General features: G+C 39.9%; 1 protein-coding gene across 1 annotated transcript; it reads left to right on the top strand.

Moving 5' to 3' along the window:
* The first annotated feature begins 12 nt into the window (after positions 1-12).
* WDR76 (WD repeat domain 76) lies at positions 13-26,638 on the top strand. The gene is made up of 13 exons (XM_010599693.3): positions 13-117; positions 752-1,153; positions 4,245-4,337; positions 5,676-5,731; positions 8,321-8,450; positions 11,101-11,202; positions 11,298-11,338; positions 12,211-12,364; positions 15,239-15,397; positions 18,568-18,785; positions 19,917-20,069; positions 21,376-21,429; positions 23,381-26,638. The coding sequence occupies exons 1-13, from the start codon at positions 61-63 to the stop codon at positions 23,655-23,657; spliced, it is 1,896 nt and encodes a 631-aa protein (XP_010597995.1). The 5' UTR covers positions 13-60; the 3' UTR covers positions 23,658-26,638.
* The last annotated feature ends 1,118 nt before the right edge of the window (positions 26,639-27,756 follow it).

The following is a 27,756-nucleotide window of genomic DNA, read 5'->3' as shown; positions in this document are numbered from 1 at the left end:
CCGGCCCCGACTCCCGCCGCGCTCTAGGCGGGAAGGCTCCAGCTGCTGAGCCGCGGGAAGATGTCGGGGTGCGGCGCGGCGGCCGACGAGAAGGCGGCTTCCAGGCTGCGACCCCAGGTGAGGGTGAGAAACGGGTTGGCCCTTCCCGGTGTTCTGCCGCAGTCTTCGGGTCTTCATGAAGGATCTCCCAGGCAGAGGCCCGGCAGGGCACGGGGACCTGGCACGGGACACCTCTCCACTCCAAAACTGTTTCCCGCCCCTTGAGGCAGCTCCCCGCTTGCTGGGTGTTTCAGGATGTTGCTTCAAAAAAATAAGCGGGGATTCCTGCCCTGATTTTCCCCCATAGAGAGCTAGGCCCTCTGCGTTGAGAAAGGTTCTTATCAGTAACCCTACAAATGCAGTAGTGTCAGGGCCAGATTAGCGACTCCCTTTCTGCTACCGGCTGCACCCTCGGAAGCTGACAGCTGGGGTGGGCTCCTCAGTTATAGGTGGTAGTCGTTGTTATTACTGGCCTGGCCAACTTGTATGGACAGGAAATGTGCCCCGGAATTCTATTTAGTTAAGTGAAGTAGATGTCTAGATTTTGGAGGTTTACCTTATAGGCTATGAGTTTGGATTTCTGTTGGTATCATAAAATTGAAATTAAGTTTACAGACATCTGTTGATGTCTGTTTCTTATCTGTAAGAGAAGAAAAGTCATAGGACCTGAGATTCTTAATACTGTTTTCCTTTCCGTTATTGACCTGATTAGGTGAATGAATATAAAGAAAATCAAAACATCCCTTACGTGTCTCTGAAACCCATACCGAGGACAGTTTTAGAAAAAACAGTTAAAGTTCACCTGGCTGCCTTTTCACTCAGTAATGACAAGCTAGACCAAGTTAAGCACCCCAAATCACTATTAGAAAAGAATTCTAACGATGTGCCGCTGTGTAAGAAGACAGAAATAAAGAAAACTTGCAGAGGGATTTTAACTCCAAAGATGGAAGCCACATCTTCCAGGGCAGAATCCAGTCTGCAAAAGTCGTCCTTAGATGTTCATCCTGAGAGTAACAGGGGACAGCACCAGAGCACTTCAGATGCTGTGATCGTCAGTGTTGATGTGGAAAGTGGCCAGGACGGGGACAGTGAGGAAGAAACCACATCAGGCCTGGTAGGAACTTAACTAGTAGCTTGTTCCAAGTTTTATTGTTCTGCAATTTGAAGTTCTGATAAACTAAGGCTATCAACGGTCTCTTCAGCTCAGATTGTTTTATCTGATTTAAGTGTAATTGAAAAAAAATTTTTTTAATGTTTAACTAATAACTTGGGTTAATTTTGTACTTGATTTTGGTGTGTCAGAGACACAATTGACTTAATCTTTTCTCTGCTTCACTTTATCCCCTCTCAGTTTACTGTTTTTTTTCTTGTAAAAATATATAAAAACATTTGTCATTTATTGCATATATTATTTGGGTTTACACATTCTTTATGGTGCCTTGCTCATCTTTACATGTTTATGCAGTGTATCAGAAGTCGGCTTGTGGAACATAGGACATTTGAGCGACCCCCGATATTTCCTTTAATATTCAAAAAGGAGACAAAATATGGAGTAGAGAAGATATATGAGGAACACTTACCCTTACCTCTTCTGTTTAAAATAATATTTCGGATCAGTTTAAGGAATTAAGTATCTAATTCCTGTGGCTTCTTACTTACGGAGTGTTATGCTCTGTTCAAAGTGACAAATTTAGTTCAGGACAAGGTGAAACCACCACATGACAAAATATTGATGGAACTGAGAAAACAGCAAATGATGATAGGGAAAGGAAACTGATCACGGAAGTATTGTCGTTCTGCCACAGGAGGTAGATTTATGCTTTTTTGTCCTGGAGGTTTAAGAGCCAGGGCCTGGGGTGGGGCCTGTGGGCTAATTCAAAAGCAAGTTGAACTGGGGGTTGGGAGCTTGGGCTCCTAGGCGGGGCCACTAGAAAGGAACCTTATGCCTTTAGGGGAAATCACCTTTACTGTGAGGGGGTTGGAATAGATGAGTGGTTCTCAAACTTTAGCCTTCATCAGAATTAGCTGGAGGCCTTGTTAAAACACAATAGCTGGGCCCTACCCCCCAGACTTTCTGATTCAAAAATTCTGGGGTGGGGCACTGAATTTGCAGTGTCTCAGAAAGAGTTGTGTTTGCTGTTCTGGGCCCGCACTTTGAGAACCACTGGATTAGGTTATTTCTTTGGCCTCTTAGTCTGTAAGATCCTGAGTGTGTGAGGTTAATACAAAGCAGCTTTTAGTTTACAGTAAGGAAATAGGGTCAGAAGTTAGAAGTTGATGTAGTGAACAGCGAGGTACTGGAGATGGTCAGGCAGAGTCTTAAATGCCCACTGTCCATTTTCTTAGGAAAAACTGCAAGATACAAGCTTTTTAATAGAACATTTCATTCTTTTGTTCTTTTCCATGCATTAATGGTCTTTTTGGAGTAAAATGCCTAAGGCTTTGTAGTACCGTGGTTTGGGAACTAGTTAGTTTATAAACTTAACCAAAAAAAAAAAAAAAACCCAAACCCATTGCCATTGAGTTCACCCTACAGGACATTGTGGAACTTTCTAAGGAGCGTCTGGTGGATTCCAACTGCCGACCTTTTAGTCCGAGCTCTTAACCGCTGCGCCACGAGGACTCCTTCCTAAATGAACGAAAAGGCTTGTCACATCACAGACAAGAGTCTTGTGCTTCAAGTCAAGGATTTTATTCTACTTCAGGGGAAATTTTCTAAATTTTATCTTCCAGTCTTTTTATTATTTTCATTTTGTAAGCAATTCTTAACGGTTAATTTCTTAAAATTTTTTTATAATTTTAAGACTTACAGAAAAGTTGCAAAAATAGTCCAGGGAGTTCCCCTGTACCTTTCACCCAGCTTCCTATGTGTCTCTAAACATCCATCAAACTAAGAAGTTAACCTTGGTTCAACACTGTTAACTAAAGCGCAGGGTATATCAAGATCTTACCAGCGCTTCCACTAATGTCCTTTTTCCCGTCCGGTAACTAATCCAGGAGCTCACAGTACATTCAGTTGTCATGCCTCAAGCCCCCTCCGACCTGGGGCAGTTCTTCAGTGACCTTGACACTTGTAAAGAGTAAAAAAAGAGTACCGGACAGTTATTTTGTAGAATGTCCTTCGGTTTGGGTTTGTCTGATGTTTTCTCATGATTAAATTGAGGTTTTGCTTTGTTGGGGACAGACGCCCCGGCAGTAATGTGGCCTTTTCACCGCATCACATTGGTGTTAGGAAGACTTTCCATGACGCGCCTACGTCTCCGTCTTGTTTTCATTCCCTGTGCTTTATGCGCACTCGTTGGGCCCTTATAACCTGGGGACGCGTCTTCAGTTTTGAGAAACTATCTGGTATTATTTTTGCAATAATTTCCTTTATTTTCTCTGCTGTCTTTTTTTCTGTTCCCAGAACTATTAGTTGTATATTGGACTTCCAAGATTGATTCTCTAGCATTTTTGGGGGTCTTTTTTGCCTATGTGTTTATTTCTCTCTCTACTTTCTAAATTTCCTTAAACTTTCAATGAATTTTAAAATTTCTCTTATTGAGTTCTTTTCTTGTTCTTTGAATTTTCTCTTTTCATAGTATCCTGCTCTTACTTCATGAACACACTGTCTTCTCTGATATCTCTGAGGATTTTTAAAAATTTACTGGGGTTTTAGGAGGAAGTAGAGGTGAATACATTTATTCACTCTGCCATGTTTAATGAAAAGAAAACTTTTAGGAAAAAAAAAACTTTTGAGTAGTAGTACGATTGATGGCCACTAGGAACTAATTTTCTATTAGGTTACACTACTTAACTGTTTCTAATATCAGATCACTTTTTATTTAATTGGAACACCATACAAATATTTTGTGATTATCCCAGATTCAAACTCTCTCACTCAATATTTAATATTAAAAAACAGAAAACCAAACCCGTTGCCGTTGAGTTTCGTGGCTACCCTGTAGGGCGAGTAGAACTGCCCCATAAGGTTTCCAAGGAGCAGCTGGTGGATTTGAACTGCCCAACTTTACCACTATGCCACCAGGGCTCCAATATTTAATATACAAAGGCTATGTGCTCTTTGGTAAGAAATCATGAAATGAAGAGAGGGGGTGGAATTTGAAGTAAAGTATGCATGTAGAGAATTAAACCTCTGGTTTTGTGAGGTGCTTTTGCCATGGATTATGTAAAGTAACAGAATTTTTTTTGCTGTAATTTTATAGGATGATTTTTCAGGATTGTCATCATACGAAAAGAAGAGACTAAAGAACATATCAGAAAATGCAAACTTTTTTGCTTCTCTTCATTTGTCTGAGGTTTGTTTGGAGTCTCTTTTAATTAAAACCGAGAAGCTATTTCTCCTCTCACCTTGATCAATAGGATACTTATAGTATCAGACCACATAGTATTAGATGCAAACCAAGTGCCGTCTGGAGTGGGTTTTGCCCTTATTAGAAAGAGGTTACCGTACATATTTCATTGGTTCTAAGACATGTTTTTTCACATTTTAATATTTCTGAAGTTGCCATCTTAGACCTATAATTGGCAGCCCTTTTCCTTTTTCTTGGTGGTATATAAGATGATATCTTTTGATTGGCTGTCTTTGGTTCAAAGACCCAAGGCATGTTAGGTGCTTTACCTAAAGGATAAGGGACGTCTGTGGGAGGGCGGGAGGACGTCTGTGGGATGGTGGGGGGAGCTGTGGTAGCAGAGTGAGGGAGCAAGCCTTTTCTTTCTTTTTTTAAATCTTAACCTTTAAGAATAGATGGAAATATGCTTTATATAAAGAGTTTTGAGGATAAATAGCCAGATACATGCTAACGTTTTATAATCATAACTAACAGTGTAATTTGCAGTGTTGTTTTCACTCTGAAAGTAAAGCTTTGATGTGTGAGAAAGTCACTGTTGAGGAGGGTGTGTGTTTTTCCCCCAAAGATAACAAACCCTTGGCTTTACCAAATAATTAATTTCTCTGAATTCCAGATTCTCACGTATTCAGTGTGTGTTTGCATCTTGGGGAGAGGGAGGGTGAGTTATTTAAAGGGACTAAATTGTTGAGTCATTAACAATTGAAAATCCTTCAGAAATTTAGATAAAGTGTTTCTACTTAAGATTTTAATTAACAGAAAATATGATCTGATTTCTATAGAAGTGTAACCTGTAACTTTTTGTGAAATATCAAAGTAGGTTTGCCTATTCTAGAACTTAAACCTTTAATTTATAATAATATATTTGATTGAATAGTATATTTAATCGTATAAACTCATCAGCAACTTGGTTCAAGGTATCAGGATATCAGTATATTAAAAACCCAAAGCCTGTTGCCATTGCTGATTCGGACTCACGGTGACCCTATAGGACGGAGCAGAACTGCCCCAAGGAGCTGCTGGTGAATTCAAGCTGCCAGTCTTTTGGTTAGCAGCCGAGCTTTTAACCACTGCGCCACCAGGTCTCCACCAGGGCATTAGACAGGGTTATATACTTGCCTTTATCATTGATAGTGTATTTGTCTCATGTCTTCTCTCAAGAGCAGGTATTGTATCTTAGGGTCTGTATCGACCTTAGTTTAGTGTGTGAATGGTAGCAGGCATTTAATATTTTAAAATATAAGCTATGTAGCTAAGCTATAAGATAGCATATTTTGTGTATTGCAGTCAGCTGCAAGACTTCGTGAAATGGTAAAGAAGAGACAACCTTCTGAATCCAAAAGGTAAAAGATTTGGTTTATAATGCCTGGGTCATGATATATTTCTGAGTAGTTTTATAATTTGAAAAATTGTTTTGGCATAGTAAACTAGCAAAATAGAAACTATAATCTTCATCTCTATAGGATCTTTTAGGAAAGGTTGTCTTTTAATAACTTTACAGCTCTCGTCTTCATCCAAGGAATAGAGAGCAAATAGAATCTCCAAAGTTGAATTTTGTTTATATTTACTGTTCTGCTAATGGAGGGAAATCTTTATTTCCACTAAGTTATTCTAATTTTTGCCTAGAAAACTGCTATTCTTAAAGATGCTTCTACTTCCTGTTTATTTTTCTGGCTATCGTTTTGCTTCTCAATTTATTTTTTCTCTCTCTTTCCTAGAATAAAGGGAGGAAATTAACATTTATTGAGCATCTATGAAACGCAGTGCAATGACCTAGAAATTTTATCCTGTCTTATGTCATTTAATTCTGACAATAACCAGATATGGTAGGTAGAACATCCATTTTCTGAGTTAGAAAACAGGCTGTAAGTGGTGAAGTGATTTACTCAAGATCGAAACAGCTTGTAAGTGGTAGCTCCTGAAAGTTCGTCTGTCAGATTCCTCAGCCTGAGTTCTCTCCACTGCATTTTAACAGTGCTCGTGTATGAATGAAGAAACTAAAATCCCTGACATCTTTAGCTCATTTGATTGGTTTGATTCTATCACAGATCAGTTAGCTTGAGAAAAGCTAAACCTGTAATCTTGGTCAGGTATTTGTGAATGTGCAAAAGAGTGTCCTTAACATTGGAAAAACAATAGCACCAGTCCTGTTGGCAGCCGATAGTAGCTTTACATTTGCATATTTTTTATGAGCCAAGATTGGTTCCCCGAACTTAGTGTAGAGGGTATCAAGCTGCTGCTGTGGTGTGACCTAGAGGAAAGGGCCCAGCTGTTGTGACTTGACACAACTTGGGTTCAAGTTTTGGCTCAGCCACTTACAGCTGTGATATAACCTGGGACAGTTTACGTAATTTTCAAGTCTGTTTCCTTGTCTGTAAAATTGGCATTATATTAATCCAGAGGGGTTTAAATTTCTTTAAGTTATTAAATATATTACATGTACGAAAGAAGTGCATTTAGCATATCTGTATAGTTGAAAGAGGAGTCCTGGTGACACAATGGTTAAGCACTCAGCTGCTAAGCAAAAGGGTTGGCGCTTGGAACCCACCATTGGTTCCTAGGGAGAAAAGACCTGGTGATCTGCTCCTGTAAAGACTACAGTCTAGGATACCCTGTGGGGCACTTCTGCTTTGTCACACGGGGTTTCCACGAGTCGGAATTGACCCGACGGCACACAACAACAACACAGTTGAAAGAGTGGTAATGGAGCAACCATGTACTTGCCGTCTGAGTTAATGGAAATTACAGTACCTTTGAAGGCCCATGTATACTTCTCACTCCAGATATAGCCACTATCCCGAATTTTCTGATAATTATTCCTTGCATTTATTTATAGTTATAAACCACCTATAAATGTATCCTTAAAGAGTGCATCATTCAGTTTTCCCTGTTTTTGATGTTCACGTGCAGTATGATGCCATTTATATATTCTGGGATTTTCTCCCCCTCCCCCATCTTGATAGGTTTTTAAATTCATCCATGTTCATGTGTACAGCTTTATTTCATTCTTTTTTTCTGCTGTATTATATTCCACTGTATGAATGTACTACAGTTTATCTGTTGTATGGTTGATGGATAGTTGAGTGGTTTTTAGGTTCTCATTATGAAGGTTCTTCAGTCTCTGGGCGCTCATCTACGAGAGTTTCTCTCGGACTTGGATTGCCACTAGCAGAGTGTGAGAGTCTAAATTATTTCACATGCCCAGGCTTTTCTGGAAGACTAAATGAGATAACTAAATGCTCCGTATAGTTTCTACCACACAGTATATTTCTAATAGTGGTTATTACTGATTCTTCTGAACTGACACGGAGTGTAGTTGAGAGGCATCTCTTTTCTCATTTTTGATGGACTTTTTTTTTTTTTTTTTCAATGAAAAAGCAGAAGAGTAAAAAAATAGGGTATGTATATGATTTTAAAAAAAGTAAACTATATGAAAGGGCATGCAATAAAACATTTGTCTTCTTCCTATCCTAGGCCTTAGTTCTCAGGCCTTCTCCCTGGAAGAACCCACAATTAACAGTTTCATGTATATTCTTTTGCAGGTAATCTCAGCATGTACAAATGAATATGTTATCTTTTTGTAAAAAAAAAGAAATGGAAGCATATCCAGCTTGTTCTGGACCTTTCTTTCTTTTCCTTCTTACATCTTAGAGTTCATTTCGTATCAGCACACAAAGATCTACCTCATTCTTTTTTATGGCTGCATATTATTCTCTTATATGTGTATGCCAGAATTAATTTACCACCCTCCCTTCTCCACGATGAGCATTTAGGTTGTTTCTAGGCTTTTTGTTAAAATCAATGTGGCTGTGTACACATGTACAGATGTATCTGTGGGATATATCTTAGAAGTTATCTCCGCACTATTAGTAAATCCATTTAACTGTTCTATGAATATGAGTTGATTGTTTTTTTTTCCCCGACTCCTTTAGAAAGAAGCCTAGGAAGAGAGAAAATGACGGGACTGGCTGTAGAAGGTCAATGCGATTACTAAAAGTAGACCCTTTGGGAGTTCCATTACCAGCAACTCCAACCCAGCTGGCATTATTAGCAGATGAAAATGTAAGAAAAAGCGCGAACACAATGTATTAGTTTAAAAAATCCTGAAAAGATTGATGTGTTTGAAGCTAGACTAAAAGTTCATTATGTTTTTTAGTTTTCATTTCATTAATTCAATATTTAAATATCATATGGTTGAAGTAGTAACATGGATTTCAAAGTCATAAAGACCTGGGGTGGATTTTGTATTTCTTAACCTACTGTAGGATCGTGGGGAAATTATTTAACTTTTCTGAGCCTTAGTTTCCCTATCTTTAAAATGGTGACAATAGTAGAAACCTCCCAGGGCTGTTCTGAGCATTAAATGAGATAATATCTATAAATTGCTTACATTGTGCTAAGGACTTAGGCAAATAATCAGTAAATGGCAGTTACTGATATTATTAATAATAAATAAAATGTAATAAAATTTATGGCAGGCCTTGCCATAGTTTGATTTTATGCTGTCAGTGAGCGGAAGGAGTTTTATGTAGCCAATTTATTTTATAATAAGATTTTATTTTTTATTTAAGAACACTACTTTTTTTTTCTTTTTAAAAATGTTTTATGTGAAAGTTTACACAGCAAGTTAGGTTTACATTTAACAATTTTTATACAAGTTGTTCCATGACTGGTTACAATTTTTACAATGTGTTAGCATTCTCATTATTTCCATCCTGTTCGTTCTGTTTCCATTGCTCTAGCTTCCCTTCCCCTCCTTGCCTTCTCATCTTTGCTTTTGGGTAAATGTTGACCATTTGGTCTCATATGGTTGACTGTTTAAGGGAACACATTACTCATGGGTGATATTGTTTATCTTATAAGCCAATCTATTATGTGGCTGAAAGGTGACCTCCAGAAATAGCATTAGTTCCAAGTTCAAAGGGTATGTTAGGGTGATAGTCTTGGGAATTCTTTCAGTCTCTATTGATCCAGTAAGTCTGGCTTTTTTTAGGAATTTGAATTTTGTTTTACATTTTTCTTCCATTCCATCTGGGACCGTTTATGTGTCCCTGGTCAGAATGGTCAGTGGTGGTAGCCAGGCACCATCTAGTTCTTCTGGTCTCAGGCTAGATGAGGCTGTGGTTCATGTTGGCTATTAGTCCTGTGGTCCAAAGTTCTTCTCTGAGTCTTTGGTTTCCTTCATTCTCTTTGTACCAAATGAGTAGAGACCAATAATTGTATCTTAGATGGCTGCTCACAAACTTTTAAGACACTAGATGCTACTCAGCAAACTAGGATGTACGACATTATCTTTATGAACTGTGTTATGCCAGTTGACTAAGTTTTCCCACGAGACTGTAGTCCTAAGCCTTTTAACCCAGTAAACCAATCCTGAGAGTTGTTTGGATATGTCTAGGAAGCCTCCGTAACTGTGTCCCCATGCGCTTTATTATGTATATGGATATATATGCAGCACGCAAAACCCTGTATATACACGTGCCGACACATACACCTCTGCATACATGCATTTACTCACACGTGCCTTCTTATACACATGTGTGCATACACACCTACCTGTGCAACCACACATATTTTTTGGCTGTCATTACTGTTGTTGCAAAATGGTATATATGACAGCATTTACTGAAATTGTCCCTTTTTCCTGTGTACTTAGTGTCTTCATTTACCCCGGTCAGGTTGTGCAGACTTCACCCCTCTTTGGTATTGCCTTCCCCATCACTAAGCATAACAAGTGTCTGCTATCTAGAAAGTGACTCCCCCTTCCTCTTCCTCCCCTCCCCGCAACCACCAAAATCACTGCTCTTTGTAACAGTCTGTATCTAAGTGCTGCATTACAAATTGGAAGACAGCACTAATTAGGCTGGTACTTTGGGAACTAACTGCAAATTAAGGAACTATGGAAAGCGGCATAGAGGAGTAGCTTTCACGTGTTTTTGAAACCTTGGCCCACAGTAAGAAATACATGGTAAAACCTATGTAAGGTGGAAACTGATCAGAGAAGGAAAACTCAAGTATTTTCCACTAAAACGAGTGCTAGAAAAATGGTAAGATTAGACCCTGTCAAAGGAATAAAACTTGTGAGACCCAGAAAAAAAAGGAAAAACAAGGCAGTCCTGTGGAGTTCTGGCTCTCACGGGGTCTACTGTCCTTACATTGTAACCCATTAGACACACACAGGATTGAAACAAGTGTTCTGTGAAACAAAACAGTGTTATCCCATGAGATGCACTTTGGTATTTTCTCTTCCATTTTCATGCACTAAAACAAATCGCTAGTTCTATTGCGTTAATGATCTCATGACCCGCTAATGAGTTACAACCTGCGTCTTCAAAAACCCTGGCCTGAAGAACAGCGTGGAGTATTGCCATTGGCCCGAGCAGAGTCCAGTCCCAGCTCCTGCCGATATTGGTGGTGTGACTGAGGGCAAGTGAGCTTCGCTCTGTCTCATTCCGGAGACTTTAAAATGTGTTATCTCGTCCATTGGGTTGCTGAGAGGATTAAATGAGACAATCCGTGTTATGTATGTTACAGGATGCCTGGCATTCATTCGTTCACTGAGTAATTATTTTTGAATGCCCACCGCGGTGTGCAGCCCTCATCTTGTTAAAAATAATGAAAAAAATGGAAAGACATCTTTGCCTTTCTCAAGCTTACATTCTCGGGCAGGGAGATGGCTATAAACTTTTTTTTTCCTTATTTTTTATAACAGCCTTTGTTACCTCCTGGGCCTTTGGAAATGACTCCTGAAAATCGAGATGATAACGAAGAACTATTTAAAGGATTTCTACAGACTTGGGAAGAAATGAGTGAGGTATCACTTGGGAGGGCTTACAGCTTTTGAATCAGCTGCTCAGGGAAATTTCAGTACATAGATTAACCTGGTACTCTTGGTCTTTTCCGTTCCAGACAGGCAGTAAGAATACGAAGGAGTTATTTAGCCTTAAAAGGTAAGCTAAATCTCTTGCCTTTTTTTTTTAACTTTTCTAAAAACCTTTGAGTTATAAAGACTGTATGCCATTACAAAAAATTTTGAAAGTGAGGTGGAAAAATTACCCATATTTCCACCCAAATGGTTGGTTTCGTTGTCGTGTATTTCAAGTGTTGCCACATGTAATACCACTAGTTACCACTAGCGGCAGAGAGTCTTGTCTCGGAAACCAGAACAGTGCCTAGCACATAGTATGTCTTCACTCAATGTTGACTAAATGGATGAATTCACATAGGCTTTTACTTTGATAGGTTCTAATGTATAGGTAATTTTGAATTATGCTTTTTTCTCTTAACATTGTGGTTGCCTTTAAAATTATTGACTGATTGTATAATATTCCATTAAGTATTCCACATTTTACCTAACCTCCCTTTACTCCTTGGTATTTGGGGTTGTTTTCTCTTTAGCTGTGCCTGTGTGTGTGTGTGTGTGACAGAGAGACAGATAATGGATTATTTCCCTGTGATAGATTCCTTGAAATGGGATTAACAAGTCAAATATTATGGCTTTTGGTATACATTGCCAAATTGTTTTCCCCCAGAACATTTTTTCTGAAAACCTGATATGAACTTACTCTGCCACTAGCAACTTATGTGAGTTATATACATTTAACTGAAGCCTACTTGCTTTTGGTGTTATCATTAAGATTATTAAGATTTCATAAGTGAAAAAATAGTACGTCGGTGTCTGATTTCCTTGGTTACCAGGAGGTTGAATATTTTTCCACGTTTATTTACTAGTTGTGATTCTTCTTTTTGGAATTGTCTTTTAGTTATTTTTGACTATTGGTATTGGTTTTGCTTTTAAAATTTAACCTTTTAATTTTCTCAGCTACCAAGCCAATGTAAGTGGTATGGTCCTTAGTGAAGACACTGTTTGTAAAGTGACCAAAGGCTCAGTGCTGTCTCTGGCCCTCCACCCATCGGAAACCAGAACTTTGGTGGCAGCTGGAGCCAAATATGGGCAAATTGGACTTTGGGATTTGGTAAGTTGTTGATTTCCTTAAGATAGTAAAGTTTGACTGAAACAAGTAGTCAGAAAGAAACTAGCCTAGAGCCATGTGTTTATAAATATTACTTGAGATTTATAGTTTTATGGTTTGTGATTCTAAATTTTAGAAATCTGAAGGAATTTAAATTCACATTGTAGAACTTTAACATATTGAGCTTGCATATTATTAGCCATCTGGGCATAAATTAACTGCCAGGAAACATTATTACAACTTTAAATGTATACGTGAAAAGATCACACCAAGCTTTCACTTTCCTAATTATGTTTAAAATACGGTCTCCTAGATGGATCAAAATATTTTCCCAGAGATCTGCTTAGCATGAACCCAGGCATCTTTTGATAAGTCAGAAACAGATACTGAATTCCATTATTTGTGCATATAGTTCTGGATTAAATGCTTTTAGGGTTACGACGTTAAGGAAGACCGAGTTAATGCTCTCTGAATTTATTTTCTAATGGGGGAAGTAGAGCAAAGCCATGGAAAACGCCATGAGGACAGTTGAATGAGGTGACTTCAAGCCTGGTGGGGTAATAAAGTAAGAAGAGAGACATAGACCAAGCCTTGGGAAGCATAGGTTCTCCCTTGTTTTGATAAGATGATAAGATGTGAGTGGGAGGAGGGGGTTAAAGGATTTAGCAAAGAAAACAAGCAGAGAAGAGAGGAGAGTACCAGAATAACTGGAAGTTGGAGAAGCCAAGAGATGAGCAAGTGTCAAGAATGGGAGTTGACAGGACCTCAACAAATGATGTATACTGCTTCTGCTGAAACCAACTCTCCACCGCCTTCCTCTTGCCTCCGTCTGTCCTCCCGGCTACAGGCAAGCCCATAAAACTCTCCTTACACTAAAGGTCTGAGGAAAAAATGAACTGATACCAGATACTGGGAGAAAGGGTCAAGGTGTTGTATCAGAGCACTTAGTGTGGGCGGAGCCATTTAAGCGTGATGAAAATGAGCAATAGCATGGGACCTGATCAAACACCACAGTAAAAAAGGACAAGAGAACCTAGCATGCAAAAGACTGAGAAAAACATAATTCAAGAAGAGGAAGGACTTCTTAGCAGTTGCTTCAGACTAGCGCTGCATTGTTCAGTACAGTAGCTACTAGTCATATGAAGCTATTAAAATTAAAACTTACACTAGGCTCATTTCAAGTGTTTAATAGTCACACATGGCTAGCAGTTACCATATTGGTCAGTCCATATATATAACATTTTTATCATCTCAAGACAGTTGGACAGCAGTGCTATGGAGCAAGTAAATAAAAACATTGATTCGGTAAATTAAATTTCAAACGAGATGCTAGAACAACAGAATGAGATGAATAAGGAGAGCGCAGAGCTAAGGAAACCAATTGGAGATGAGTAGAACTAACAAATCAGACAGTAGCAAGGGATAGGACAGACACTGCTGACAACTGAAAACTTTTACCTTTGTACATTCTGTATTGTTTAAATTTTTTATTACAAAGGAGAGATTTGCTTTTCTTAAAAAAAAAAACGCTTTAAGGAAACATGCTGAGACAGAATGGTGGCTAACCCTGGGTAGGAGAGGGAGTGTGTATGGTTGTGATTTTTTCCTTCCTTTTCTTTTTTCTTCTCTTTTCTCCTTCCTTTTTTTTTTTTTTTTTAAATATTTCTCTTTATTAAAAAAAATTTTAAATAAAAAAGAACACAAAAAATCCTTGAGTATTCCAGAACAGACTAAGCCAGGTTTGGAGATAATAGTTACCCTAGTTTATAAGATGACATGTGACAGGAATATAACCTGTCCAAACCTGAAAAATGACTTCTTAGGTGTTAGTGATCCAGTTGTGGAAAGGATAAACCTTTAAGACAGTGATATTAATTCAAATAACTGATTAAATAAGAATACGTGTATTTTCAAGGTATATTTAGAGCACAAAATATTTTTGAAATTTTAATTTTGTGCCGGAACCAACTGCCTTATGAAAATTATGCTGAGAATGATATGCTAATATTACATAGAAGAAGCCATGGTGTTTTCAATTGGCTCCTATGCATGCAAAAGGTGGACAATGAATAAGGAAGACCGAAGAAGAATTGACACCTTGGAATTGTGGTCTTGGTGAAAAATATTGAATATACCATGGACTGCGAGAAGAACGAACAAATCTGTCTTGGAAGAAGTAAAGCCAGAATGCTCCTTAGAAGCAAGGATGGCGAGACTGCATCTCACTTACTTTGGACATGTTATCAGGAGGGATCGGTTCCTGGAGAAGGACATCATGCTTGGTAAGGCGGAGGGTCAGAGAAAAAGAGGAAAACCCTCATCGAAGATGGATTGACACAGTGGCTGCAACAGTGAGCTCAAATATAGCAGCAATTGTGAGGATGGCGCAGGACCGGGTGGTGTTTCGTTCTGTCATACAAGGGTCGCTGTGAGTCGGAAGCGACTTGACGGCACCTGACAGCAACGACGTGTGGAAGGATACTTAGGAAGCAGTAATGGCATTGATGCTGTCGTTGTTGGTCCTAAGGAATGACACTGTGTGTGAAATAAGGAGATTTCTCATTTCCTGAGGATTTCATGAACTGAGGTCAAATGAGCATTAATTTTTTTCTCTGGGTTATAAAAAATTAGTGTGCTAGTTGCAGAAAGCTGGGAACTGTTAAAATAAATGTGACTAAATATCATTGGATTGAAAATTAGAAAAAAGTAATTTAGTGACAGTATAAAGTTTCTAGGTCTGACTTTCTGAATGGGAGAGTGGGAGCAATTATAGACTGGGAAGAGGCTGAATATAACCCAGGTGTAAATGGTTGAATGACACAGGAAATATTACTGCTTTTCACTAATTTTCGTCTCCCCTTCCCAACTCTCTTCCAGACTCAACACCCTAAAGAAGATGGGATTTACGTTTTTCACCCGCATAGTCAGCCAGTTAGCTGTCTTTACTTTTCGCCCGCCAATCCGGCCCACATACTGTCGCTGAGCTATGACGGGACAGTACGCTGTGGAGATTTTTCCAGAGCTGTTTTTGAAGAGGTAAATATTGATATGATTACATGCTGACTTCAAATGATACTCTGAATTCTTTTTGAAATCTTTATGATTCTTTATAAAAAACATGAATGATTGCGAGAGGTGATAAGAGCACATAGCAGCTTCAGAATTACGCTGCCTCAGTTCAAATCCCAGACCAGCAGTTACTGGTCGTGTGACCTTGGCTAATTACTTAACCCCTTATGCCTCCGTATCCTTTGTTGTGAAATGGGGTAGTATTTACCCCATAGTGTTGTTATGAGGACTGAATGAGTTAATGTAGATAAAGTGCTTGGAACAGAGTTTGGCACATGCTAAGTGTTTGCTCTCCTCCTTACTATTTTTGCAAAGTGTTTAAATAAAATAACACACCCTTCTATTTTTTAGAGTGACGACTTGTATTTTTTTTTTCATTCAGGAAAAAAAAAGATTGAAATATTCTACTTTTGTTGTCATTCATGGCTTTTGCGGACATGAATTCTGTGGGGACGAGTCTTAGACATATAAAAAAAGACTGTAGAGAAATTCATCACATGATGGTACTATATTACACATATCTACACTGAATTCCTAAATGCTCTTTCTCATAGTTGGAAGGCTTTCTCTTCCTGCTGAGATTTAATAGTTTTTGATTTTTAAGAGTGAGGATTTTTAAGTCACGTTAGGCATGTTGAGGTCTGTTTTTAAGCCGCCCTGGTGGTGCAGCGATTTAAAGTGCTCAGCTGCTAACGGAAAGGTTGGTTGTTTGGACCCACCAGCCGCTCAGAGGGAGAAAAGACCTGGCGGTCTGCTCCCGTAAACATTTGTTAAGATAAAAATGATAGCCTAGGAGCCCCAGTGGGGCTCTTCTGCTTGGCCCTGCAGGGTTGCTGTGGGTCAGGATCGACTCGATGGACACAAAAACAATAACAGGTCCGTTTTTACCTGTAGAAAAAGACTTGAAGACTGTTAATGCTGTGTCCCTGGTCAGACTTGATCCAGTTACTGAGTTAGAAGAAACGGATATCTGTATGTTGCTTTTTTTCCCCTTTTAATTTCTATTTCCCCATTTTTAAAAATAGGTTTTTAAAAGCAACATTGATCATTCAAACCTTTATTGGAAGTAGATACCTTGTAAATCACAGATTAAATGAGATAATTTTTGTGAAAAGGTCTCTTGCAAACTGTTAAATGGTAACACTTTTCTTACCAATGCACCACCATGTGGTTATCTTTGCAAGTCATGCTCTGTTTTGTATTTGTCTATATTCCTGCAGGAATTTGGAGTTTGAAATTTAAAGGTGTAGCTGTATTTAAAAACAAACAAAAAAACAACTTTGTGGCCATTTAGTCAATCCCCTGTCCCTGGCTAGCACTGACATAATTTCTGTCCCTATAGTTTTACTTCTAGAATGTCAAGGAAATAGAATCCTGCGGGATGCAGCCTTTTGGGTCTGGCTTCTTTCATGTAGCATCATGCTTGTAAGATTCATCTGTGTTGTTCTATCAGTAATTTGTTCCTGGCACCAATGGTTGAAGAGTTACCCTGTGCTAGGCACTGTACTGAAGTAGGTAATTTAATCAGTGGAAAACTGAGGTCTGTTGGCTTGCTTAAGGATGTAAGTGGTCAGGTCTGTCTGAGTCAAAGCTGGTGCTCTTAATCAGTGTAATACACTAACTGAATACTTCAAGTTTTATTTGTGTATTTTGGGGTGCTTTGAGTGTGGGATGCCTTTGCTATATTAATCAATTTATTAATCTCAGTTTAGCCAGGAATCAGCAGTGATTCATGATTCAATAATATGGATTGTGTTCATTCTGTCTTACTTGGTGGAAGTATTCATTTTTTGTTCTTTATGTGTGTGAGCCCTGAACCCAAAGGGATAGTTTCGTGGATTATATGTGGTTAAAAAAATTATAGCAATAATACATGCTCAGGATAAAATACTTAGAGTAAATAGAGTGTGCACAGTAAACCTGCCCTTCCCGCATTCCCACTAGCTCAGGCTAAACCACAAAAACCAAGCCTGTTGCCCTCAAGTCCATTCCAACTTATAGTGACCCTATAGGACAGAATAGAACTGCCCTATAGGGTTTCCAGAGAGTGGCTGGTGGTTTCCAACTGCCTTCCTTTTGGCTAGCAGCCAAGCTCTTCACTACTGCACCACCAGGGCACCCTCCAGGGGTAAAGATTGCTATAATTCTGGAGTATGCTTCCAGAAAGTACACATAGACTCAGAAACATGTAGATACAGATATTTTTTTCCTGTTTGCGCTGATGGGTTCATACTAAAACATACTTTTCTACACCTCGCTTTTTCTTTGCCTAATAGTACATCTTGGACCGTTAGTAGTACACAGCTACCTCATTCTTTTTAGCACATGTGGTATTTCAGAGTTGAGATGTACAATCATTTCAGTCATTTATTTAACTAGATCCCTTTTGGTGGGCATTTAAGTTGCTTGTTAGTGCTATTATTGAGCCAGAGTGTATAAGCATTGAAAGTTTTGATAGATGTCACCTGACTAGCTGTCAGAAATGTGTGTCTGTTTACACGTGACCAAGAGTAGATGAACACTGAGCCATATATCTTGCTTGGACTTTGTTGGCAAAGTTACTAGGTATATTCAGATATAATTTCAAGTGGGTAGAATTCAGAGTCGGTCTGTGTTCTAGTGAGTTTCATGGCTAGATCTGGAACAGAGGCTTGTTGGGTTCTAAGAAACTTAGGATGCGGCCCTGACATAAGTCTGTGGGTCGCTGGATTATAGGTAAGCCTCGCAGCTGATCTTAGGATGTGGCCCTGACATAGGTCTGTGGGTCGCTGGATTATAGGCAAGCCTCGCAGCTGATCTTAGGATGTGGCCCTGAGATAGGTCTGTGGGTCGCTGGATTATAGGCAAGCCTCACAGCTGATCTTAGGATGTGGCCCTGACACAGGTCTGTGGGTCGCTGGATCATAGGCAAGCCTCGCAGCTGATGAGCGCCTTGTTTCCAATGGCGGGATCGTTTTGCCCTGTGCTTCCTCTGGGAATGACGGGAGGATAAATGAGGTTATTTGGGTCAAGTGTGTATAACTCCTTTACCAAAGAATTTATGCATTGGCATCAAGAGTATTATAAGCTGATTTAAAAGTTATTAATAAATTAACACTATATTAATAAACATAAGTGATTGTTATTTATATCCTTAGGTGTATAGAAATGAAAGCAGTACCTTCTCTTCCTTTGACTTCTTGGCAGAAGATGCCTCCACTGTAGCCATCGGACACTGGAATGGAAGCGTGTCTTTAGTGGACAGGCGGACACCTGGGACTTCTTACGAGAAGCTTGTCAAGTTACCTTTGCAGAAAATAAGAACTATTCATGTCCACCCAGTGCATAGGCAATACTTTGTTACTGCTGGACTGAGGTATGATTGTCCTAAAACTTCATGATTTAGGCCTTTTTGTGTTTTACTTTGGTTGTCAAAGACATCTAACTTTTGTGATACCCAAAGGGCAAATGATTTTTCTTTCTACACTGATCGAGGGTTGCTTTTGTGTGTGTGTGTGTGTATTCGCCAGAAGAGTTAGGAAACTGTTACCTATTTTATTTAGGTTTTTATTTTTCGAAGTCCAACCAGAAACTAAATACATTTGGAAACCAGTGAGCACTAGTTTTACCCCAAAGGAGTTAGGATCGTTCAGATTTACTCCAGTAAGTATACAACCCTTACACAAAGCTTTTCTTCACGTAAAAGGAAAAAGAAAACCATCCGGTAGCCTGTCTTTGTGTTCATCTCACAAAGTGAGTTCTGCTTTTAGAACTCTGACACTCTCAGAACTTTTAGAACTGACTCTCTCAGAACTTTTAGAACTCTGACTCAGAACTTTTAGAACTCTGACTCAGAACTTTTAGAACTCTGACTCAGAACTTTTAGAACTCTGACACTCAGAACTTTTAGAACTCTGACACTTTTTTTTTTTACAATTTAAGATTCTCAATTTTTGTTTTTTTTTTTGCTCCCAAAAAAACCCTCATAAGTTTTTTTTCCTTAAATGATGTAGAAACCAGTATTTCTACACAATTCACTGGGAGTTTTTTTTTTTTTTAAGTGATTTCCATAAAAGTGAGAGATTCTTTTAGATTTAACAAATAAGAAAATTATTGAAACAAATACACACTTTTGTTTTCCTTGGCATAATTTACATTTACTTCTTAGTCTTTGGAGAAGAAAATTAAAACCTGTAAAAAAAAAAACACAAGTTATATGTAGCCTATAAATTGTCTATCTGTGTTAACTTTTTCTTGGAGAGATTGGAAAACCAACTAGAAACTTGTTTCTCTATACCCACTGGTTACATATATCTGATAGAGTTTTAGAATTTTTGTAGTATTTTTTATCTATGCCAGTGTTTATAAAATACAAGAGATTGGGCGGCTCTATCCTAAATGTCCTTCAGTGTAGTGAGCGTTTGAGTGTCTAATTTATGTTCAGCCCTATTTTGGAGGGTAACTGCATCACCTGTGGCCACACTGATAATTCTTCCTCCCATTACAGGGATATTCATATTTATGATGCAAGAAGCCTGACTCCCAGGGGAAGCCAGCCTTTGACTTCTTTGACTGAACATACCAAGAGCGTTGCTTCTGCCTATTTTTCACCTATAACTGGTAACAGATTGGTGACCACGTGTGCTGATAATAATCTGAGGTAAATTTGGAAGGCAGAGAAGTGTTTTAAGTAATCTAAAGGGTCTGGCTACTCTGTCAGGAAACCAGAAGCTTGGTGCACTGCTCCCCATTTAATCACTAGTGTTACTGTTGAGGCTAGCAAAGACCCAGGGCCTGAACTTAATCACTTTCCAGCAGTTTCCGGGTTTTGGAAATTTCGTTGGAACTGTAGGGCCCTGGCAAGGAAAGTCTGTGCTGCCCTGGGGAGTTGATGTCAGGCTTCCCTTTTAGCAGTGAAGAATCCCAGAAGTCCTGTCAAAACCAGGTTGTATGGTCTCTCAGAAGGGAGATGATCTTAAGCTTTGGAAGCTCTTACTTTGAAGACAGTGAGGTCTGCCCTTCCAGTGCGGTGCTGAGTGGAAGTTGCACTATCTGTTAACTGTGTGGTGTGGGCAGGCATGAGATTGGCACCTCATTTCTGCTGAGACCTGACTTTTGGGAAGAGCCTAGTCAGCAGACTGTGGCAGTTGCCTGATTAGTTTTTAGCAATGTCTGTGAGCATCACCAGATGGTTCATGAAGAGAGTTAGTCACCAGGGAATGGCAGCTCAGTGTCCCCTTTCCACTCGTGCTGTTGTCTTTATCTTGAGAGCTACCTCCTTGTCCCGGTCTGTTCGTTTGCCCTGCAGAGTTTACTCTTGCAGAATTCACTGTTAGGGATTTGGCTTTCTTGTGGTCTGATTAGACAATCAGCTCTGTTGCCAAGAAGCTGCCCCAGAACAGCTGGGCACAGGGAGCAGGTGGCGCTGGTGATGGGAGCTTCCTTCTGCCAGGGGGTCCAGCAGAGGCTTCTGGATGCCTACCAGCTTCTCCCCACAAGAGCTGCTCCTCTTGGTTGCTGGCCAGTCTTAGTCCCTGGAAATGATGCTGTCAGGCCCTCAACTGATGGGTCTCATGGGGAAATTGCTCTTGATACATGCAGTTTTAGGTATTTGTGACTTTCCAGACATACGTTTTTTGTGTGTCCCTGTTACTGTGAATCTGAATATAGTTTTAGAGTCCAGATTATCACTTATAATGTCCCTTTTAAGTTTGGAGTAATAGCTTTTAAATAAATTACAGCATTTCCAGACTAAACTGAATTTTATAATATTCCTTGTAACTTTTTTTTTGTTAAATGTATTGGCTGAGATTTGTTAGAGCCTTATCCTATATATTTTAAAATAACAGTTGTATTTCATATCATGACCCAATAAGAAGATTGTTAAATACACTGAGGGTATCTCAAAAGATTTCAACATATAATACAAAGAGTGTGTTGCTTTATTCTTGATATTTATTTTGCAGAATCTTTGACAGCAGCTGTGTCTCCTCTCAGCTTCCTCTCCTCACCACGATCAGGTAGGCTTCCATATGCCAGGTAATAAAGATCCTGGGTTATGAGCTACTCGTTGGAGTGTATACGTTAGCCTTCTGATCGTCAGAGAGGTGTAGCAGGCCTGCTTTTTGTACTGTGCTGTTTAAGTGTCCCAGTTTGCTAGTTCTATCTAGAAGGGTTCTTGCTCCCAGGTTCCCTACGTCTGTAAAGAGGGTTTAATCTCTTTTAGTCAGTAGCTGTTCTGTGCAGCTGAGAGGTTATTTTTGGTTAAGGTTGGAAATGCTGGTGGCTAGTGGTTAAGAGTTTGTCTGCTAACCAAAAGGTCGGCAGTTCGAATCTGCCAGGTGCTCCCTGGAAACCTTATGGGCAGTTCTATTCTGTCCTATAGGGTTGCTAGGAGTTGGAATCCACTCGATGGCAACAGGTTTGGTGTTTGGTTTTTTTAAATGGACTTTATGAAGCCCTGGTTGCGTATTGGTTAAGAGCTCGGCTGCTAACCAAAAGGCCAGCAGTTCATATCCACCAGCTGCTCCTTGGAAACCCTATGGGTCAGGTCTACTCTGTTCTATAGTGTCTCTATGAGTCAGAATTCACTCGATGGCAACGGGTTTGGGTTTTTTTGGAATGACTTTATTCAGGCATGAATTACTCATGTTATCTTCTTATCCCATTTTTGTTTTTTAATTGTGTTTTAGGTGAAGGTTTACAGAGCAAATTAGTTTCTCATTCAATAGCATATACACAAATTGTTCCAGGAGGTTGGTGGCAATTCCTGCAAGGTGTCAGCACTCTCCGCATTACCACCCTGGGTTCCCCATTTCCACTCGTCTGGTTTTCCTGCCCTTTCAGGCCTTCTCATCTTTGCCTTTGGGCAGATATTGCCCTTTTGGTCTCCTGCAGATGATTGTTCTTATAGTCCTATTACTTGGCTGATAAGTGGTATCCGGGCTTCAGTTCCACGTTTGAACAGTGTCTAAAGGCTGTAGTCTTGGGGATTTCGTATTTCATTCTTATCTTCTAGCATATGCTGCTCTGTGTGTGTGTGTGCTTCACATCAGACAGACATTTACTCAATGTCTTCTCCCTAGATTTCCCTTCGTGTCAGTATTGATGCAGTTGGGGGCAGGGTGTGTGATACGTATTGATTGTTGCTTCATAAGTTTTATAGTCTGTACTGGCTATGTTTTAAATGCGTTAGTCTCCTTTTTTCTGAAGGTTTTCCTTCTTTATTTCCTTTTTCAAACTGTTCATTCCAGTCTATCCATTTCTATTGTGTTTTGGTTTTTTGTGTGTTTTATTTCTCTAGGGTGATGATTCTGTGTCAGTAGGAGTTTCCAAGATTAAAGATGGGGCATTGAGTGGCAGTAGGGGACGTGGCCCTCCACAGCCCGTGCTTGTTAGTGGTGTTAAGACGTAGAGAATAAAGGGCAGCACTGTTTTTGCTTTGGAAAGCAGTATAGGGCCCTAAAGAAATGTATTTTGGATTTAAAGCCGTTTGGAATGTTAAATAGTTTCAGGGCTCAGTTATGGGGGAAAATAAATACGGGAAATAGCAGGTCTTGTTAAAACAGCAATAAGTAACCTAGATTCCAGACTTCTTATTTCTAGAGCTTCACATTTAGATGTGCTGAGAAAGGAATTTTGCATGGAAAGTCCTCTGCCTGGCTTTGTCCATCCGGCTAGGAAACAGTGAGCAAAAGAAGTGCCATTTGAGCAGACGCTTGGTGAACATCTTGTGGGCACTAACCACAGAGCTCGGCGTTGGCGATCCCGAGCTGAGAAGCCATCTCTGTCCCGCGTTTCAGTACTGGAGGGAGGAGGAGGGGAGGGTCACGGCGACTCAGTGACCGGAGAAGAAACTTGGCAGAGAAAAGTAGCGTTTAGGGACACTGTCATCTTTACCCCCGCCCAGCACAGCACTACCTGGAGTTATTTAGCACTTACTTCCTTTGAAAAATACCGTTTTTTCACCAGGCATAACACCAACACTGGGCGCTGGCTGACCAGGTTCCGGGCAGTGTGGGACCCTAAACAAGAAGACTGCATCATAGTTGGCAGCATGGCCCACCCCCGGCGGGTGGAGATCTTCCACGAGACGGGAAAGTGGCTGCATTCTTTTCTTGGTGGAGAATACCTCACCTCTGTGTGTTCCATCAATGCCATGCACCCAACGCGGTATATTCTGGCTGGAGGCAATTCCAGCGGGAAGATACATGTTTTTATGAATTCAGAAAGTGAGTTTTGGGGTTAGTGGTACACTGATTTGTTCAAGTTGATCAGTGTCTGAGGAACCCAGAAAGTTGAATTCATGTGGCTTAGCCTGTTTACTTGGTAATATGTCATATTTAGCAAATATAAAATTGCTTCATTATTAAGAATGTTCCAATGAGCAGAATGTACTTTTAGTAAGGGAGAAACCCTGGAGGTTATTTTCTACAGGGTGGGGAGGGAACTTGAGGGGAGCTGGAAAAAAAAAATTCTTTTTTTTCTTTTTTTGAGATGCCTACTCAGGAAGTATGTTGAGAAATTCTAAGATTATAAATTATAAAGCTTTGGACGGTCAATATTCAAAGTTTCTGTGATCAAATAATATGTTTTTGACTCTGTAGTGAGATTTAGATTTGTGGTTTATAGTTTGGAGTGAATATTTATTTCTAGACTCACACAATTGGAAGGGGTACTGAAAAGTCACCTGATTCAGTGATTTCAAAACTTTTAGTTTTTTTTTAATGGAGAACTCCCTTTTTTTTCCTTCCTCTAAATAAAATCTTATGTGAAACCCCAAGATAATTGCCGAGTAGCTTTGGTCAATGGGGCAGGGCCTGGGCCTGTGTGCTGGGTCCCTTCCCCTCGGGAGAGTTCCTGAGACTGTCCAAGGAATTCTGGGCTCCTAGACACACAGTTTGGGTCTGCCTTACCCTGAATTCCAGAAGGGATTGCCCTCAGACCAGCGCTTTCCTAACAGTGGGTGTTGGTCATTGACAAGGAATCAGTTTATGAAGAGTTTGAAAAAATGAAAAGGAAAGAAATAATAAAGAACAGAAACCATAATTAGAATCAGTATTGTTTTGTGAAACCTCGTTACACATGCATATATATGTAGCCATAACCGTGTGTGTGTGTTTATTCTGATGTCAGCATGTTTCTTCATTACTGTGGGTTTGTGGGTCAGGGTTAAAGAAGTGAAAGCTATTGCCTTAGAATGTCCCAGACTGCCTTAGCTGTCCCTTTCTGTCTTAGTCATCTAGTGCTGCTATACTGGAAATACCACACGTGGACGGCTTTAACAAAGAGAAATTTATTCTCTCACAGTCTAGTAGGTTACAAGTCCAAATTCAGGGTGTTAGCTCCAGGGGAAGGCTTTCTCTCTGTCAGCTCTGGAGGAAGATTCCTTGTCATCAGTCTTCCCCTGGCCGAGGAGCTTCTCAGGCGCAGGGACCCCAGGTCCAAAGGGCGTGCTCTGCTCCCAGTGCTGCTTTCTTGGTGGTATGAGGTACCCCACTCTCTGCTCACTTCTCTTACCTTTTTATCTCTTGAGAGATAAAAGGTGGTGCAGCCCACACCCCAGGGAAACTCCCTTTACACTGGATCAGGAATGTGACCTGGTAAGGGTGTTACAGCCCACCCTAATCCTCTTTAACATAAAATTACAATTACAAAATGGAGGACAACCACACAATACTGGGAAATCATGGCTTAATCAATTGATACACACATTTTTGGGGGGACATAATTCAATCATGACACTTTAAAGTTTCCAGAGGAGATTCAGTAACTTAAGTGAATACCTTCGTTCTTACTCATATTTTTGGGGACCCCAAAACCCCAAACCCATTGCCATCGAGTCAAATCTGACTCATAGCGACCTTATAGGACAGAGTAGAACTGCCCATAGAGTTTCCAAGAAGCACCTGGCAGCTTCGAACTGCTGACCCTTTGGTTAATATCATTAAATATTCACGACTTTGGGTATGTCTTCACGGAGCAGTTTTCAGAAGTCAGTGTGATTTGAATGCGGTTGGTGTTGGGAAGGTGAGCTGCTACGTCACTTGACTAATGTTACTATGTGATGTCACCTGTCCAAGTTTTTTCATTGTTCTTCATTGCTAAACTACTATTGAAGGATTATTATAAATAGCTTTGGCTATATGTATGAATTTTAAGAGGAAGTACTATTTTCTTACAACTGTATATCAAAAATAAAGCGATATCTGTAATTTCCTTGAGGAACAATTTCTTAAACAATTTCTTTTTCTGTGATCTAAGTATCTTAAAGGCTTAGTTTTTTAATAGGTTATGGGTGTTTATAAGGAATTTGTTGTTGTTGTTGAGTGCTGTTGAGTCGATTCCAACTCATAGTGATCCCATGTGACAAAGAACTGCCCCATAGGGTTTCCTAGGCTGTAATTTTTACAGGAGCAGATCGCCAGTCTTTCTCCCATGAAGCCATTGGGTGGGTCTGAACTGCTGACCTTTCAGTCAGCAGCCAAGCGGTTAACCATTATGCCACCAAGGCTGCTTTTTATAAGGAGTAGGAGTTTTTCATTTTCTGGGTGGTACGAGTACAGGAATTGGTAAGCGAGATGGAAATACTGATTTATGAAGTGGAAGGAAGGTAAGCTGAGTGAGGTTGAGTTATGTTTAAACTGCAGGAAACAGTCAGGGAAGCCTTTAGCCTCTGTTTCCCTTTTCAGCTCCACTTAATTTCACAGGTTGCACAGTGGCTACTTCCATGGGAATTGTTCTTTCTTCCGATGCCAAAAACTACTCGCAATCAAATTCATTTAAGCTTTGAATACTTGGCAGTAATTGCCGGGCTTCTGCAGTAAACTTTAGCAAATTCTTGGTGTTTCTCACTTTTGTGGTTTCATTTGCCACTGTAGCTTCATAAGCTGTGCCATTTACATCCACTTCCACTGAACAGAGTTGTGTCTTCTTGAGGTGACACAGGAAGGAAAGAGAGTGAGTCCCGAGACTTGTTTCTTGTGGTGAGCCTTATAATGGAGGAATTGTTTAAATCTAGAAAGCACATAAAGGAAAATTGTCTCCCTTAGGACATCCTCAACTAATCTGTAGTGAAAGATACTTCTTCCCAGACTCCTTTAAAGCTTCGGGATCAACCTTTTTTGTAAGTGTGAACTTTATCGTATCTCTTTAAGCGCATAAGCTCTGAATTCCACTTGAGTTATTTTCTTTGAGGTGCCTAGCTTTTTTTTTTTTTTTTTAACATGACTTTAAGGAGACAGTTCTCATTTTGGGTGGACAGAGACTTGGTCAGACTCAGAGAGAGTGTAAATAATTAGGAATTAGTAGAATCTGAGTTGCTTAAATCCTATTTTTGTATTCTGGCCTTTGGGTTTCCTTTCCACAGACAAGACTTTGCAGAGGCAGTTCTCCAGGAAAGCAGGGAGCTGTAGGGCTGCGGGTACAAAGAATTTAAATTGTTTTTAGTCAGCAGACATTAAAGGGTATATATTTCTTCCTTGAAATATATACCCTCCAACGTCACTTTGGAGCCCTGGTGGTGCAGTGGTTAAGAGCTCAGGCTGCTAACCAAAAGGTCGGCAGTTCTAGGTGCTCCTGGAAGCTCTATGGGGCAGTTCTACTCTGTCCGATAGGGTCACCATGAGTCGGAATTGACGCGATGGCAATGGGTTTGGTTTTTTTTTGGAACATCAGATTCCAGAAACTTAGGCATCCTTTTGTTAGACTGCCCCCTTCTGACTTGAGGTTTTTTTTTTCATCTTGATAAAGCATTGCTGGTCAGTAATCATGAGTGAGTCTGACACAGTTTTAGTTCCAAGACAATCGAGACCCATTTTCTGGCTCCTTTGGCTGTGAATTTTGGATTTTTGAATGAAAAGGTGGAATGTTGTGAGGAAGACATATTTAGCACAGTTATATAGAGCTGAGGAGGAAAACATTTGAAAGTACCTTTTCCCGAAATGGAAGGTGTGCAAGAGGAAATGTTTTAAAAGTATGTCGTGCCTATTTTACTTCACTCAGTCAGCAAATTGTAGGGTTGTGCCCAAAAAAAAAACCAAACCCGTTGCCGTCGTGCTGATTCCAACTCATAGTGACCCTATAGTACAGAGTAGAGCTACCCCATAGGGTTTCCAAGGAGTACCTGGTGGATTCGAACTGCTGACCTTTTGGTTAGCAGCCCTAGCTCTTAACCACTACACCACCAGGATTTCCAAACTAAAGCCAAAAGAATGGTTAGCTAAAACTGGTCAGGTGCGGAGGGGCTTGCTTGTGACTGAGGAGCCCAAGGCAAGGGAGTGGGTGCTAGGGCCCTAAAAACGTATGTGCACAGGCAAGTACTCGATTAGGTATCTGCAGGAAGGGAT

The sequence above is a fragment of the Loxodonta africana genome, chromosome 10 (assembly GCF_030014295.1).
Source record: "Loxodonta africana isolate mLoxAfr1 chromosome 10, mLoxAfr1.hap2, whole genome shotgun sequence".
NCBI classification, from domain to species: Eukaryota; Metazoa; Chordata; class Mammalia; order Proboscidea; family Elephantidae; genus Loxodonta; species Loxodonta africana.
Note: the sequence above shows the minus strand (reverse complement) of the source record. Positions and strands in the feature narration are given on the sequence as shown.

Coding starts and splice junctions, on each gene's coding strand:
- WDR76 (XM_010599693.3), top strand. CDS start 61: ATGTCGGGGTGCGGCGCGGCGGCCGACGAGAAGGCGGCTTCCAGGCTG. Junction 118..751: donor CTTCCAGGCTGCGACCCCAG/GTGAGGGTGAGA, acceptor TGACCTGATTAG/GTGAATGAATATAAAGAAAA. Junction 20,070..21,375: donor TGTGCTGATAATAATCTGAG/GTAAATTTGGAA, acceptor TTTATTTTGCAG/AATCTTTGACAGCAGCTGTG.